At 39.9% G+C, this 16,843-nt stretch overlaps 2 protein-coding genes across 8 annotated transcripts in view; both read right to left on the bottom strand.

The window, feature by feature from the left end:
* The window catches only part of mark1 (MAP/microtubule affinity-regulating kinase 1), a 37,529-nt gene extending 31,436 nt beyond the window's left edge, over positions 1–6,093 (bottom strand). For 2 of the 5 annotated variants that reach the window (XM_015052415.1, XM_015052443.1), the window contains exons 1-2: positions 5,702–6,092; positions 591–791 (exon numbers count right to left, since the gene is read on the bottom strand). In XM_015052415.1, the coding sequence (XP_014907901.1) occupies positions 591–791; positions 5,702–5,752 (252 nt within the window). In that variant the 5' untranslated portion in view covers positions 5,753–6,092. Of the gene's footprint in view, positions 1–590; positions 792–5,701 lie in introns of all 5 variants that reach the window. The other 3 variants (XM_015052426.1, XM_015052434.1, XM_015052452.1) reach the window with 3 other exon arrangements.
* Positions 6,094–14,426: 8,333 nt separating this feature from the next.
* The window catches only part of LOC106959655 (EGF containing fibulin extracellular matrix protein 1), a 27,915-nt gene continuing 25,498 nt past the window's right edge, over positions 14,427–16,843 (bottom strand). For all 3 annotated transcript variants that reach the window (XM_015052378.1, XM_015052385.1, XM_015052393.1), the window contains one exon: positions 14,427–16,215. In XM_015052378.1, coding sequence (XP_014907864.1) covers positions 16,054–16,215 — 162 coding nt within the window. In that variant the 3' untranslated portion in view covers positions 14,427–16,053. The remainder of the gene's footprint in view (positions 16,216–16,843) is intronic.

Here is a 16,843-nt window from a genome sequence, read left to right as displayed (position 1 = left end):
ACTCTGATAAAACCTCTGACTTCATGAAACTGAGAAGATTAAAGGATGCAAATGGCAAAAGACGCCAACATGAGAGCACCTATGAGGTACATAGAAGGTGTAATTACAAACACACACACCATCACCCAGGCAGGTGAGCACTGTGCAAGCCTGCCTTTGTGTGTGAAAGGAAAAGAGATGTGCATCAACATAAGTTGAGCAACAAGATCAATAATGCAAAGAAAAACTTGTACCTCATCTTTATTTAACACGCATCTAAATTTACAAGATCTACTTGGTGGGTTTTTTTTCCCATATATTTTTTAATTGAAAGTCTGAAAATCTATCTGAGGCTCAAATGGATTTGGAAAAATTAAAAACAACCATACAACGTCTTGCAAAAGTATTCACATCCCTTAAACATTTTCACACATTACAACCACAGACAGAATAAATGTTTGGGGTTTTATGTGATAAAGCAACACAAACCGGTGCAGAATTAGATGACATGGAAGGAATTTTTTTTGGCTGATTTTAAATTGGAAAAAAAAAAAAAAAAAAAAAAAAAAAGATCCATTATCATTTCGCTGCAGTATGTAAGTTTGCCTCACCTCTCTCCCAGTCAGGATGTGCCTTGCTAGCTTCACTTTGGCAAAGTTCCCCTTTCCTATGGTCTTAAGGAGGCGGTAGTTGCCGATATGAGGCTGCTCGTCTGTGGAGGTGAAAGAGTTGCGACATCGTGGCAGGCTGTGACGACTCGCAGACTTTGTTGGGGGAGCTGGAGGCTCAACAAAGCCATCCACCGATGAGTGCTGCAAGGAAGGCACACGTAGAGATTAACAAAACCACTCTGCATCTTCATCTTAAAGCCGTTTGGGTTTACAAATCAGAAGCAAAGAAAACTTGAGACAATCTCTTGTACGGCTGTCAAAGGAGGACAGACCAGGCACCTCTTTATTTGTAAATCCAAAGCAAATATGCTGGTATCTGGTATCACTGGGGTTGCTGTAGACTTACAAGTATAAATATAATAAAAGTAGTTCTCGTCATGGATGCAAACTTCAACAGTGGGGAAAAAAAAGTCATGAATACAGAAAGTGGACAAAGATGTGTATCAGGAATTACTTTCATTCTTAGAGAACTCTGTAATACCATTTGCAAAATACCAGCTCTCATTTTCACTGAAAAGTGGAAATACTGGCTCTGAACGCTCACTGTCTGAAATGTCAATAGTAAACTCTGTATAGTCAGTTTGGAAAGTACTTAAGTGTCACAGTCTCTGAACACTCTGCACATCCTTGATTTGGGAGATTTCCCCACATTCTTCCTGCACTGCTTGTTGGAGCTTCACCCATCCTAAAGGACAAGTCCCTATAGGTGTGAAAACTAATGGCTTTTGAGAGTCGCCAGCTTCTATTTTCAAATAACTTTTAGGTGTTTTGACAGCAAATTGTCTGCTTCTGAATTTGCTTTGTATTTTACATTTAAACTGAAAGTAAAAGGCTTGAGATTAACAGAGGGATCAGCTGATGACCAGAAATGTTCAGTGAGAAAGAGAGAGAGCAAGACTTCAGTAGATAACAGGAAGGCTGAACAATGCAGCAAAAGTACGGTAATCTGTTTAATCATTTCAAGCTAACGTCCAACATGGAAATTACTGGAGTTGGAAATGTTTTGGAAATATCAGAGTTAATCTACAGTGTGCAGAAGAAACAGCCTCATGTTTTTTTTTTATGATAGTGATGCTAACTACTCAATTGCAAAATAATTTTGCCTCTACAAATAATTGCAAAACCATGGTTAAAAGCAACTGCTCTCTCACAAAGTGGTTTGGTATTCATGCTAAAAACATTACAGCTCTTAAAGAGAAATCAGAATCATCTTGGTGTTGGGGGGTCAGAGGTTTAGAGAAGTCTGAGATCTGAAATCAGCAACAAAACTCTGATTGGTCCAGTTCTACAAAAGATTATTTGTGTGACTTTCCTCATCACAAGCACAACATATGATCACAGGAGGATATGTGCTTGTTCCATGAAAATATGCGTTTAATGATCTGGCCCAGAGCATTTGTTTTACCAGCTACTCTGTAGAACTTGGTTCCAAAGCATTTCTGGTTAATTCACTCAGAAACACGCGATTCAGATTTTAGCTATCAAAAGTAAACACTGGGTTTTCTTCATAAAAGAATGATGAACCAGAATACCCCAAGTCGTCCTGGAAACTTTCTAGAACACAACATACCTTCTGCAAAGTCAACTTTGGCTTCATACATGCATTTTTAGCTGCACTAAACTTATAACTTTAACCTCTACTATTACTGGCCACATGACAATATTTCCTCTTAGTGCCTGAAAATATGCTTTTAAAGTAAAAAGTACATAGTGTTTATAAAGCACATTTCACAAGTAAAAAAGTGCTCACAGAAGCTAAAAAACACTGAACACAGGGACATCCAAAATAGGACAAAACAATCTAAACACAAAAAGCTTAAGATGCTAAAAACAACCCACCAATCTGACTAAAAAATCTTAACTTCTCCTACTTTGTAAAAATTCACTTCTACATATTAAATGCTTTTAAACTTTCCTAACAAGTATTACTGTGTGAGAACGCCTGCATCCCCCCTCCCCCGCCCCAAGACGTGAATATGCATCCCAACTAAAACGCAAAAGGCTAATGAAGGCAAAACATATACACTCAATTTATTTTGTCGTTACTTATCCTGGAAATTAATAAATTGCACTAATAAGTAATGTCAACCACAAGCTATGTGAATAAAGACGCTAAATTCAAACAATAATGTGTGTGGGGGATTTTTGGTCGTGTTTCAATATTGTTTTTTTTTTTTTTTTTAAATCCTAGCACTCTCTCACTGAGAGTACTTAATTGTTAAGACTATCAAGGAGGAAACAATGCAAGAGAATCCAGTCTCTTCCAAACATAAACGCATAATTACCCACAAACCAGGACTCAGTATCAGAGGAGACAGATAACTTTTGACATCTTCAAAATGTGTAGCACAGAGCCACAACTTTAGCATCATTTGAAGGTGAACAGCTTGCTGTGAAGGCAGCACCGGTGCAGGCCTGGAGCAGTCTCCTCTGGTCTGCCTCCTCTCCTCCACAACAGCTGCTGATGTCAGTCCAGGTCAAAGATCCCATGATCCTCTGCTCCCGAACACCACACCCCGCCGGAGAATAAAGCCTCGGTCGGGTTACCCAGGCGCCCGTGTTCCTGTTTCACTGGGGAAATGCTACACCCTGCAGGGTGTGTGCCTCACCTCCGTCAGCCTCCATCCTGACAGAGTCAGATCTACGAGGCAGGCTCACTTTCGCTGGTTTTGCCGTAAAAAAAAAAGAAAAAAAAAAAAACAGTCGGGGGCAGGGGGAGAGGACTTTTGATGGCATGCCAGCGAAGGTCCACAGTCTCGCTTCGCACAAATATTTTGCAAGTAGAACTGTACAAAAAGTAAAAAAAAAAAAAAAAAAAAAAATACATATACAGTGAAGTGACCGAGTTCTCGTGTTCAAATACTGTACAAATGTTGTCTCTTGTCCCTGGCCAATGACATCCTGTCCTCAGGGAGGCCATACAAAAGAAGCACATATACACAAGAGGAGAGAGAGAGGCCTCTTTATTGCTGGTATAAAAGCCACTCACCTCACTCTAAGTAATGGAGTCTTATGCAATGCAGTTTAGCTGCTATTTTGCCCTACAGGGCTTGGAGCTGGGCTTGTGCGGGTGCAGAGTAGCCCGGCTGACTGCTTCCAGTGATGCTGAGACGGGGCTTTAATAGCCACCTAGTAATCTATGTCTGTAGGAGCAGCTTTTTCCAGACATTTACATTAGCTGCTGATGCATTACGGAAGACTAACCGTGCTCAGCAATGCATCTAATAATGGTCTGAGAGGGAATATAATCACGCAAAGGAAGCTTTGTTAAGCTATGTATCTATACTGCTGGAGGAAAAACACTTTCCTTTTTTGTTTTTAACTTCATGATGATCGAAATGCATCTATTCTGAAAGAGAGATAAATAAAGTCTCTAGCTGCTGACAGACATTGGTCTTTTTCAGCTTTTCTAACTTTTTTTCTGATCTGTGACGGCACAATACATAAACCCTAAGAGATCCTGCTGACAACAACACTCTTCGCTGTGGATGGTGTTACAGAGTGGAAAAAGACTTGAGCTTTTTTCAGCGTCAGCCCTCGGTTCAAATCAGAACAACCTCATAAGGTGTAAGAAGGTTTTTAAATGAGCTCTCTGGTAAACCATTCAGGCTGACAGAGAGCAAGACTTCAACCGATAACAGGAAGGCCGAACAGCTGGCAGTGAATATGATCAGTTTGATAATTCTAGGCTATCCACCTCAGTCTCTCCTTGAATATGTTTGGATTTAAGAAGTCTGAAGCCTTTAGGAAAATCTGAGGTAAAGTTGGGTCCTTCGTTGTTTGTAATGGGGCGACCATCTCCAGTCTTCAAGAGCCAGTGTTCTGCATGGCAGAATTACCTCCTCAGCATGATAATGAGCCACTGATTTGATTTAGGAGCATTGGACCCAGGAAACATTTTAACATGCATCAGCTCTTGAAGACTGGAGTTGCTCTAGAATGTGCCGTTTTGTCAAAAACCAGTCAAAACCTATAAAATGGTCATTTTAAACTCTATAGTTTTGTCTTGTTTCCCAATCATGAAACGTCCCACTGTTACTAATCTAAATGATTTTTGACCACAGGCATTCTTCCAAATATGCCAAAATTAGTAGCTATTAGTAGAACAGGCTGCAAAATTTATGTAAGTCCACGCTATAAAACATAAACCAGTGTTGTTAAATTAATTATTAAATGACGCTGTCCTTTTAAGCAACTCATTCCAGTGATTCCCAGTCAGTGTCAACAACATGGCAAGCGGAGGCTTCAGTTTCCAGGAAACATCAGAGGGACCCTCATGTGTCACAGCCAGTGTCAGCAAACACGGCTCAGGCCTCATAGGAGATCATCTCAAAAGATCCATTATATTAAAGAGCTGTGATCGGGATGAGGGGAAATAAACAGGAAAGCACGTTCATAAACATTCCCTCACACTGGGAGGTCTCTCGTGATTTCAGTGATGTCTCTTAATAAAAGCCTGTCTGTAACTCTCCCTCCTCCTCCTCCTCTACACTGAGTGTGCAGTTACAAAAGGGTCCAATGGGTGATGGATGTCACATTGCGATGCTACCAAACGCTGCAACTGAAAAGTAGGGCAACAACCTCCCCCCGTTCACCGACACATACTGACGTTGAGGAATAGAAAATTCCCACAGCTGCAAGAGTGGAGCGAGGAAATGTCCCTCAAAGGACACAGAGACAATATTTCATTCTTTATATTAAGCACCAATGCTTCGCTTCTGCCTTAAAGCCTCACTGACGCAGTGCGTTGTTTAGGGCTATTGTGCTTGAGAAACTAGGACAAACATAACAGAGCTTCACCTTTATTCTAGGCTGGTTAACTTGAGCTTCGTGCTTTTATTCCCAGCAAGGGGAAAGGAAGAAAAAAAAACCCCTAAGTGCTCATTGGTGGTGTCGCTGTGCAACACTGAACCCTCCAGAAGCCATTAACCAGACCGCTCCACAATAAAAAAATAAAAAATAAAAAAAACAAAAAAAAACCACCCTATTCCCGAACACCATTGTTCGGCCTCCCTGTCTTCTGAATATCTGTCTAAAAGAAAAACACTTACATTCTCGGTGTCACGCTCGTTCACTGTGGGCAATGGCGTTCTGGTCGACATCTTGTGAGGCTCGCAGGCCGCTCAGCGACGCAGCGGGCTGGGCAGAGCAGAGCAGACACGGCGCGGTGCCTCGGTCCCCTTCTCTACATCCCCTTTTAGCGGGCCTTTTACCGCAACATGTCGCGGACGGACGGACCTCGGCGGACGCGTCGGATTTCCTTATCGGCTTTGTGCACTTCCCCTTCAGGTGGACTAGTGTCAGACAGGAAAGGAGGAAAAAGAGAGAGACCGACAGAAAGGGAGGAGGAAGAGGAGGGGGGGGGGGCAGGCCAGGAAGATGCGTCGGTTTGGACGGCTCTGCGCAGCTCATCTCAAACCTCCCACCAGGAAGGATGGAGGATCCCACTCTCTGCCTCTCTCTCTCTCTCTCTCTCTCTCTCTCTCTCTCTCTCTCTCTCTCCGTGTCTCTCATACACACATTCCCTTTGTTTGCTCCTCATTCAAGTCACCAGAAAACAGTTAAGCGCTCTTTCTGAACAGCATCCGTCTCATTTAGAGCATATAAACTGCATCTCGCAAATTGCTTTTTGATCCCGAAATGATTCCTGGAATTTTTAATTATTGTACCCTTTCGACATAACAAAGAACAGCAGTATCTATAAAAAAACGACTGCTATTTCGTACATGTTTCTGTGATTTAGCTTGATGTTTTTGTTGTTGTTTTTTTTTTTTCATTATTATTCAAGTACTCTTAAGTGTTTGAACGTGTATCCACAGAGGCCTAATTCAGGGATAAAGCTTAATTCATTATAAAGTGAGCAGACTTTGCCACCTGTTGGTCTACCCCTGCATTGCACCCTGCTTTGTTCATCTGCCTGCGAATAAAATTGTGACATTTATGAGTGAACAAACAGCAAAACAGATCCGCTATCCACCTCCAGACGAGAGACGTTCTTTTATTTTATCAATGAAGTGGTCACATGTTGTTTTCTGGGTGTGGTTATGCTGCCGTGCGTCCATCTGTGTTGTCACTATCTGTCCACTAGGTGTCAGGCTGCTGACGCACATGTGGAAGCTCATTTAAAGGGACCGCTCAGAGTTTATTAAAACGATGCTTTTCCAAAATTTTAAGTTACTACAGTATGAACTTTATTGTTAGTCATCCTGTGTCATCCCTGTGAATTTCTATCTATCTATCTATCTATCTATCTATCTATCTATCTATCTATCTATCTATCTATCTATCTATCTATCTATCTATCTATCTCGTTAGAAAATATGTAAAATGTAAAATCTGTCATAGCTGAAGAAACAACCATTGTTTTAATAGCCAGTATAAGAAGTAACTGACAAAAGAAAACAATTTAAATTACCTTTACTTATGATTAAATCTGAAATTGTAAATATATATAATATTAAAGGCATTAGAGTTTGATAAATATACAAAGCAGATGTGATAAATTATAGATAAAACTATATTACTGAATTAAAAAACAACAACAACAAAAAAAACAAAACAAAAAAACAATGTGATAGGAAATATCTTTCCTAGCAAGAGTTTATAGAAATTTACTGAAGTTGTTTGCAAAACCCCCAATATTTTTTTTCTGGATGATTGAGATTGTTACCACTCCTAGTAATTTTTATTCTTTATTCACCAGCCTCTCTCAGTAAATGCAGGATTCTAGCGTTCTTCAAATAATTATTACTAGACTGTTTAGCAGCACGGTTGCAGTATGAATGTTGCTGTTGTAGTAAAGTAACCTGAAGTATTTCTATCTGTAGTTCTCTTACTTCATGCAGTGAAAAACTAAAAACCACAATGATTATGATGCGCCTTAAATTGAGTGATTATTCATGACGACTTCTTCAATTTTCACTGCAAGCACTTAAAAATGTTGTTCACTGCACTTTTCTCTTATGTTTCTGAAGGTTTTTTATTGTTATTATTATTCTTCCTCTTTGCTTTCGGTCTCTAAGAGTTGTATATAAAATTTAGTACTTGATAATAAATCACACCACAGAAACCCAACTTGTGGTACTTGTAGCACAGTTTGAAAACCATGCTGTAAAAATCTAAAACGTTAGTATTTTATCTGTTATAGGTAATACTGTTGGTGTCTTTCTTTAGTATAAATCAAGTTCATTTGATCCTAAAGGTTGAATCTAAAGGGGTAGTCCGAGAAGGGGCCAATACCAAGGCAGATTGTTCTGATCTAAACAAATCTCCATAGTGGTTAAAGAGAAGTCAATTTTACAAACTTTTAATCCAGTATTCATGTTTTCATTGGGCAGTTATTTACACAGCTTTCAGTGAAGATTTACCAGTAAATACAGATTGGAAAAATAACCTTTTTCTGTGAAACACCTACTGAGCTAGCATTCCTGGTCAGAGTAATTGCTATAAAAAGCAGTTAAGAAGCAAAAGGTTGTCGGTTTAACTGAACCATATTTTTTGTTTACTTTTATGCTCTTTTCCATTAGGTATCTACTCTAACCAGCAATATTCTGTTTTCATTGTTTATTTCACCTAAGAGGATCAAAGATGCCATGCAGCCTTCGACCTCTATTTCCTGTTAAATAATTGTCAGGTTCTGGTAAACAACCACATGTTTGTAATATTATGTTTGCACAAACTGTTATAACACGTTTAGGTCTGAAGCTGGGAGATATTCACTATGGTCTTGGCATTTCCTCACTTGCTATTTGCCTTAGTCTCTGGGTGAATTTAATCTCGTTTTAAACTAAACGACCACGCCGGGAGAATTATCTACTGCTGGTGAGACATTTGCAGCTTACAGCAACATATTTAAGAAATCCTGGACTTTCCCTTAACTTAACTTTCTGTTGTGTAACAAGTCATTGAACGGTCTGGTGAGTAACATTTTGGTGAGGAATAGGCAGATTTCCGTTGAATCTCTCATGTGAGATGCCAGGTCTTCTTTGTTTCTGTAGTTTTATTGTGGAACTCAGGCAGACAGGACGCCTTACTGGTGTGCTGGTTGTTGTGTGACTGATGGTTTGTCTGTCGCAGCGGAGAGCCCCCAGACCATAACAATGAACACAGCATGACACAATGTGTCACAATAACTGATGGATATAGGACCTGAAAGCTACTGAGATCATTATGTCTGTTTTTGTGGTTTTGAGGAATCTTGGACTGTTTTTTTTTTTTTTTTTATCTTCACACCAACCTCTGAACTAAGCTCTGCAAACCGTTTCCCACTTAACCCTGGAATGCTTGAATGTGCAGAGTTTGAGACCTTGTTGGGTTGATCATATTTTATGGTTTGCAATCAGAGATATTTCAGCAAAAAAAAAAAAAAAAAGCAGAAAGATTGCAACACCAAAGCTTGGGGTTGTTGATTGGGCATCTCTGGAATCCTGCATGTGATGCCAGAGCGGATCAGATCCCAGCATAGCAGATCTGATCCCACTGCTCCCTCACAACTGAGACCTGCAATATTACTCCAGCCAAACAAATACTTTCTCCTGTCATTTGTTTCTGTTTAGCTTAGATTTATTACTACTTATCTAGATTTATGTCTCAGTAAAATCATACAATAAAATTAAATGTGCACAGAGTACATTTTTGAAAACAAGTTCGACAGAAGTTCTTTGTGAGCTGTCTGAATTCATGCCTAGGACTTGCACTCTGTACCTGAACTGCTCTGCCATGGAATGTGCTGTAATAGGTGCTGACAATGGTTTAATGAGTGCATGTACACCCTGGGCCAAATTGAATTACATGCTCTCACAAGCAACCATCAAAAAAAGGAGGCAGCTGTTTACAGCCATTCATGGCGGATGGTCATGCAGTTAACTATATTTGTGGAGAGGGGAAACTGAAGAAAAATGGAAAAAGAGGAGGGGGAAGGGGCTAAAGTCATTATGTGAGAGATGGCGGAGCAGCATCTGTCAGTACTGGCAGTTTACCACACTTCCCTGTGCTTGAGTCAGATTTACCAGAGTGGGACAAGCTACGCTCTCCAGTGAGTAAAAAATGTTGCACACATCCTGCAAAAGTGTGGGAAACAACAGGAGCAGCGTTGTCACGACAGCGGGTGATCTGTAGAGCTCTGCACAGTTGTTGTTCCTTGTGCATTTCAATTGCATGAGAAGAAGAAATGCATGAGCATGTAAAACTGAGCAGATAAATATAGGCGATATTAGAGATTTCCTATTTGTTTCACGGGTAATTAAAATTATTCCCTTTTAGGATTTGCTTTCCGTTACTTTTTTAGTGGGCAGTTTGGCTGCAGATTTGGGTGTTAGGCCAAAGTAAGAAGCAGCCAAAGCCTCTACACTTGTTGCATAAAGATTAAAATGATCAGACTTTAAAACAGCTTCCTCTGTGGTCACAAAAGTATTTAAACACTATTTTTTTTTTACATGTAATACCATAACCAGTAGCTTTTAATAGATACACCAATTCAATACAAATAGTGAATCATCTCAGTCATGCAAAAAAAGTAGCAAAATAGTTCAAAACTACTTTTGTGTGCACCTCTTATAACATTTTAAATCCATGTTTAGTTTAGACATGTCTTAAGTTCTACCAGGGGTTGTTCCCCCTCTGCCCCCATAATTTCAATGTAATTTATGTACTCTGTTCCACATTTAGTGTTATTCCATAAAAGAGCCAAACCTCAAATTAGATTTATGATATAATTTATTTTTATCGCACATTTGCCAAGTACGGTTTAGATAGATACTAAAGTCATAAGTACACACTGTCTTATCATAGCTGATGCATTTTAGTTAAAAACACCACAAAAAAAAAGCAACAGAAGCTAAAGAATTCATCAGTGGACATTCCTGGGTTGAAACCTGTTAAGTGCACACCTTACAAGGCAGAGCTTGCAATCTGCTGTCTGCTCTGACAAGTCAATAAAACCCACTGGTATGCTGAACATTTTTGGAAGGCAAGATAGATATGGGACTGCAGTGGAATTTGATCAGGCAAGGAGCCAGACTGCTCCTCATGACAGCAGACCGTCCCGGGCACGCACACGTCAACCTGGGGAAAATTATTATTGATTGGCATGGCATTAGCCTCTGTGCCCATCCCTCTGGCTTCCCGTCACGGGGCCGCTTTGATCGCTGCCACATATACACGTGGTCACACCCACATACACACAAAGATATCATGCACTGTTGTGTCAAGCTCTTCCAAGTTGCACTGGGAGGAATGGCAGGAGAGTGGAAAATATGAAAAGACTTGGAAATACAGGGTAGATGTCAAGTGGAGGGTGTGGGGGGGTAACGAATGGGTGTGTTCGAAGCAAACAGCTTGGCTTCAAAACAACTTTTTCATAGTTTCCACAGATTGTTTTAGGAAAATGTGCTTATTAATTTGACTAAATTGCCACTATCATTGATCATTTATGGGCTTTGGGTGGGCCACGTCCACCCTTCAATGGTGAGCTGCAGATGGATTCGACAGGGAGGGTAACATGTGATGAATAGTGACCTTCCTTTTGTGATTATCTCGCTTGAAGTATTTCTTGTTTCATCCTGGCTGCAGACCAATCACAACGTACAAGGCAGAATCATCCAAGTACACTTATGATATTAACTGTTTATTAGCCATTCCTGTTTTTTTTTCTCTCTCTCTATTTAAATAAACCCTAGCTGATTTATAAGAAAAAATTCTTATAAAAAATCTGGGTTATTTTAGGATGAATCGAAGAGTATTCTTATCAGCGGAAAATTCCACCTCAAACTTTTATCAACACATAGGGGTAAATCCAAGATATGTGGGGGCATGAGGTTCATCTATGTAAACTACATGGCTAACTCTGCCATCTGTGGAGGCACAATGTTTTGAAGCATGCAACATGCAGTGTCAAAATGTCAGCTCGATAAACCATTTCCAAAAAAGTTGTCCACCTTGAAGTGATGCTTTTTCCTCTGCTAAACGTTGATCCTGTTCTCTTTTCTTGCTCCACAATTTCCACTACATAATGTTAATTCTGGGGATAATTACAGATATGCATGTAAAAAAAAAAAAAAAAAAACTCCTAAAAATTCAGAAGATTAATGGAAGTTTCCCTTTCAACTTATAAACATACTGTTTTAAATTAAAAGTATAGCAAAAACAGTGGATTTTTCTGGCTGGATGTATTTTCCATTTAAAAGTCTGGCAGTGGATAAACGATCTTTTCAAGTTGTTTACATTTTTACAGCAATTTAACTATATTTTGCTTCAGCTGTGAGTGTGCATCCTGATCTCACATGGGCAAACATCAGGGCTCTGAATAAATAAACTGTTTCACAGAATGGTCCCATCTGAAGCACCGCAACCCCAAATTGTTTCCTCTTTTCAACCAACGGATAATGACAAACGCTTTACGAGGCAAAATAAAATTATTAGCTTTCCCTCTTCAGTGAACTTGTATCCTCAAAGGTAATGACACTTACCGTAACTGTTCTCTGGGATGATTATTAACTTTGTGAAACATATATTTCCTTGTAATTATGTGATAATTCAAAGGCTTTCCTGAAGATCTGAAAACGGTAAGGCACATCTTCATCTAACAAGCTCCTTTCTGAGGACTGGGCCTAATTATTGTCAGGATATAATTACATTCACAACACCCCAAGGGGCCAGTCCTCTTGCAGTCATCTCAGAGTTACTGCTCCAAACAATAATTAGGGAATGTGATCATACAGGTATGGAGTTCCAGGATTTATTTTTTCAGTCTGACAGAAGGCTGATTGAAACAGCATCTGAAGCTGTATATCAAGCACAGGGTGTTTACGACCTGGCGCATGTTCAACAGGCAAAGTCAGGGGCACCTGGTGGCAAACCAAATCAGAGGAGCAGTTCAGACAGTTCATAAACACACGGACTGGATGCTTGTCAGTTCTGTGATTTCTTAAGTGGCATGGATTTACATCATGCTTTGCCCTGTGAATGTCCCTGTGTGGCACGGTTTCCCAGTGTCAACAAGTGACTTCATGCCGTAATGACTTTACAATCCCAAAGGCCTGCCAACGAGCAGCCCCCTTTCTCATTGCCTCATGGACCGACTTTCACTATGAAAACTCCCCTGGGCTTCAGGACACCCCTCCTGAAAAAGGCCAGAACTGGTGGGTGAAAACATAAAAACTGTTCAGTGATTCTGAGGTGGTGGAGCTTGAATTTTATGAACCTGGAATTTAAAAAGAGTGGATCAAGCAAACGTCTTCACTGATTTTGTTAAGCTGCCATCAGACATGTTCATATACATATCTGCAAATGTATTTTACTTGAAAAAATTAAGTGTGTTTTGTGAAACAAACGATCCTGCTACATGTGTGAAAGCATACCACATTGTCAAAAGTTGCTAATTCATTGAATTCAGGTGTTTCTACAAATTTCTTATTATGAAACTTTGTATGCCGGCTAAAAATGAGCAACATAGCAAAATATTACACAATATTGGCCTGATATCAACATATGTACGGTAGCTGACTGACACTGAAGGCCTAGAAGCTGGCTTTTGTTTTGCCTCTTAGAGGCATTTATTTCACAAGGTACTGGAAATGATCCTGCCACATTGGACTGTGTGAGCATGACTGCATTACATAATTTCAGCAGATTTGTCAGCTGCACTCGCATTCTGCCAATCTCCTGTTTCCACAACTCCCAGAGGTGCTCTATGAGAATCAGATGGCTGCCAGTTTCAGCTTGGCGACACGGTGCGTTATCGTGCTGGAAGCCGTCCTTTCAGAAAATAAATTGTAGCCGTAAAGAGACCTAAAGGTCGATGGCAGTTCTCAGTGATATTCAGGCAACAATTAGTTGGTATTGAAGATTAAAGTGAGAAAATATTTGACCCGCCATTAAAGCACCGCTAACAGCTGCTCACTGAAGGCCCATGTGATTCGTTGACTGAGGAAAAAGAAAAATGAGGATCATCAACATCTCTCTCTCTCTCTCTCTCTCTCTCTCTGATCCTGAGCAATTTGTTAAGCATAAAAACTTTCTTAAAGATATTGCACAGGAGTGATGACAGGGGATAACTATTAAACTGAACGAGCCTCTCCTTTCCTGTGATCTGTAGCCAATAGATTGAGCTTTGATCTGTTCAATAAGTTTTCCTGTGATTAATGAGAAGTCTCACAACAAGCAGGGAGATTAGGTTAATTATACCCAAAATTATCCTGAGTGGAATACTAATCATGGGTAAAGGAACAAAAATGGTGCTCAGAAGCTGTCCATGCGGCTGACCCAAACAGTAAGTGGGTGAGCGGCGTTTACTCACGGGGGTTTAATCACGCACGAACAAGCAGAAACACAGCTTGGATGCAAGGGTCGCCAAGTTTGTCATTTGGGGAACGATGACACACCATGTATCATCTTTCACATCCCAGTGCTGCTCGGACTAAAGCCTGAGACGGCAAGATGATTGAGTAACAACTGACCATAAGACCGCTCCCATCCAGCTTCATATCTAAATATGATGCGTGCGCAGGGTTCACATTAGTCCCTCGGCACACACAGACTCGGCTGCAGTACTGTATCTTCTCTGGATGTCTCTAAACAAGATAGATACGATGCCATTGGCATCATGCAAGCTGCATTTATCATTGTTAATTTCAAATGAAATCATCGTCAAGCTTCCCTGAAGCATGGAAAGGACGACACAACGATGTTTTTCACCACTATGTTCCTGTTTGTTGTGTGTGGTAAGAAAAAGCTGTGAATCTGGCGATTGCTTTTCACAGAGAAGAATGAGCAAATCCATATTTTTACAACACATTTTATTTAACAACATAGCTTTTGCTCTTCAGAGTACAATCAATACAAGATACATATGACAAAATATATATTTAAATAGAAACTGAAAAAATCCCAAAACATTAAGGCATCTCATGAAGGAAAGTTAACAGTCTTGACATCATGAATGATTAGATTAGAGTTGCAGGTTTTGTACAGGGATTGAAGGGACTACGGCATAATGAGAGCTGAAACCACACAAAAGGGATTTCTTAAAGCATAGCTGGGTAACTTTCTGCACTTACAGCGTGATGACAACATGTACGTTTTTCAGTGGTGTGAATCAACAGTTTACAGTGTTTCAGCACTGAGCCAGAGCAGACACATGGAGCCATAAGAGGCAGAACAGGTAGTGAAAGATCTCTCCCTCTGCCAAATGTCTGGTGGTATTGTATTAACACTTTAATAATCCCCTGTGTTGAGCATGAACCCGCTCCAGGGCAAAAAAACTGCAATTATCTTTTATAACGCAAGCCAGCCCGGTGCCAGTGTGACTTCTAGACTGGGACCGACATTAGAGGGGCTTGCAGCGACTCTGGAGAATAACGGCAACAGAGAGCCGTCAAGTTGCCAAGGTGTGTTAGCAAAGCCATCATTTCCTGTATGTGTTCTTGAGTTTAAGGGTCTCTGTTATTGGTTCTGTGACCTAAAGCTTGCTGGGATGGCATCACAGAAACACATAAACAGCTCAGTCACATCCACCAAACCCCAAGGAGGAAAAGCAAAGGCTTTCTCATTCTTTCCCCTTCTCTGCTGCCATTTCACACTTACATCTGCATGCAGGCATAAACAAAGCTCGTGGCACACACGCACATGCACTCATCAACATTCGCACATAAACGACAACTATTGTGTTTTTATCTTTTATATATACATGTTTAAGCCTGCTGTGACACAGAGTTTAACACTCTCTCAACTCGCTGGGTGATTACCTCTCTTTACACTTTTGAACTGTTCCTATAGTTCTCTAGAAATGTTCACTTATCAGACAAACTATAGAAACTTGCATCCCTGACTCCTAATATTCATCAATAGAAGCTCTGAAGTGCAAACAGTAGATTACTGTTGCATACAAAGCTGCTACCCTTGCATATTTTTTATGTGCTTACGTGTTGATTTCTCAAATAATAATAATAATAATAATAGATGCATCAACAGGTTACTCAAAGCACTTTTGATTTGAACAGAGGCATATATGAACAACAGGTAGAGCTGAATTCAACTATTCCAGTAAGGGTGTCTACCAGGCCTCTTCTCATGAGTGCCGTCACACTGTTTCCAGTTGTTTGTGATATTGCGAAGAACAATTTATAAAGATTAACTTTAAGATGCAAACAAACAAACAAACAAACAAAAAAGGGCACATCTTTAAAGTTTAGGGCATCCTATCAAGAGTAAGATACCAAGTAGTGATGATATAGCACAGATTTGGTGTGATTTGAGCAACCATATAAGAACTACTTTTGCTGGTGTTTGAACGACGCAGGCTATGCTATTTGCGTAATTGAGAGTGAGAATGTAGAGTATGCTGATACAGGCATTTTGCTATGTTTGCTGAAACCAGACTTATGGGGGCTGCTGGGATCTCTAGAGCTCAGAAAGGGTAAGCCCCCACTATGATGGTGAGCCGCAGCAGTGAGCTGGCGCGGTAGTTCATGGTCAGATGGTGAGTGATCATCTCCAGGTCTACCACGTACTCCTTGGGCCCTGACAAGGGCTTGGTAAGCACCAACATGGCACTCACATTACTGGAACGCTACAAAAAAAAAGAGGAGGATGGTTACTGCAGTTTATTTTGCAGGAAATTCGTGTGACATTGAAAGAACGAAAATAAACTACAATAATGATTTAAAAAAAAGCTTCAGAAAAGAGTTACCTCAATTACAAGGCCTATAATTAATTCAAAATATTTTATTCACATTACGCCACTGATTACAATACAGTATGAATATGTTTTAGTTTAAGTCACATAATTAATTAGTGGTGGAACCAATCCAATCAAATTGGTGTGGAAACTGATACTGACAATTTTCTTGGATGGGATATTGGGCTGCAGTTACTGATCCATTCATTAACCCAAACAGAACAGCTGTGCTGCCAAAAGGCACATTTTGTCTGATTACAGTGAAACATAAATATTTAAGTTTACAGCTACAAAAAACCCCTCCATAAATTAGACAAAATATTGACACAAAAGCTGTTTATCAGTGATTCTTGAGAATAGGGACAAAATTCGTTTTATGGATGAAGCACAAAATTTGAATAAAATATAATTTTTTCAAATATCTGACTAAACTAACCTGGGTCATGTGAGCACAACAATGTATATTTTCCTGGTGTTTGCTGAATTTTTTTTTAATTTTAAACATTGTAGTAGGTGGATA

This window comes from Poecilia latipinna, unplaced genomic scaffold (genome assembly GCF_001443285.1).
Source record: "Poecilia latipinna isolate Pla-1442-1.1 unplaced genomic scaffold, P_latipinna-1.0 Scaffold53, whole genome shotgun sequence".
Lineage (NCBI taxonomy): Eukaryota > Metazoa > Chordata > Actinopteri > Cyprinodontiformes > Poeciliidae > Poecilia > Poecilia latipinna.
This window is presented reverse-complemented; position numbering and strand designations above follow the sequence as displayed.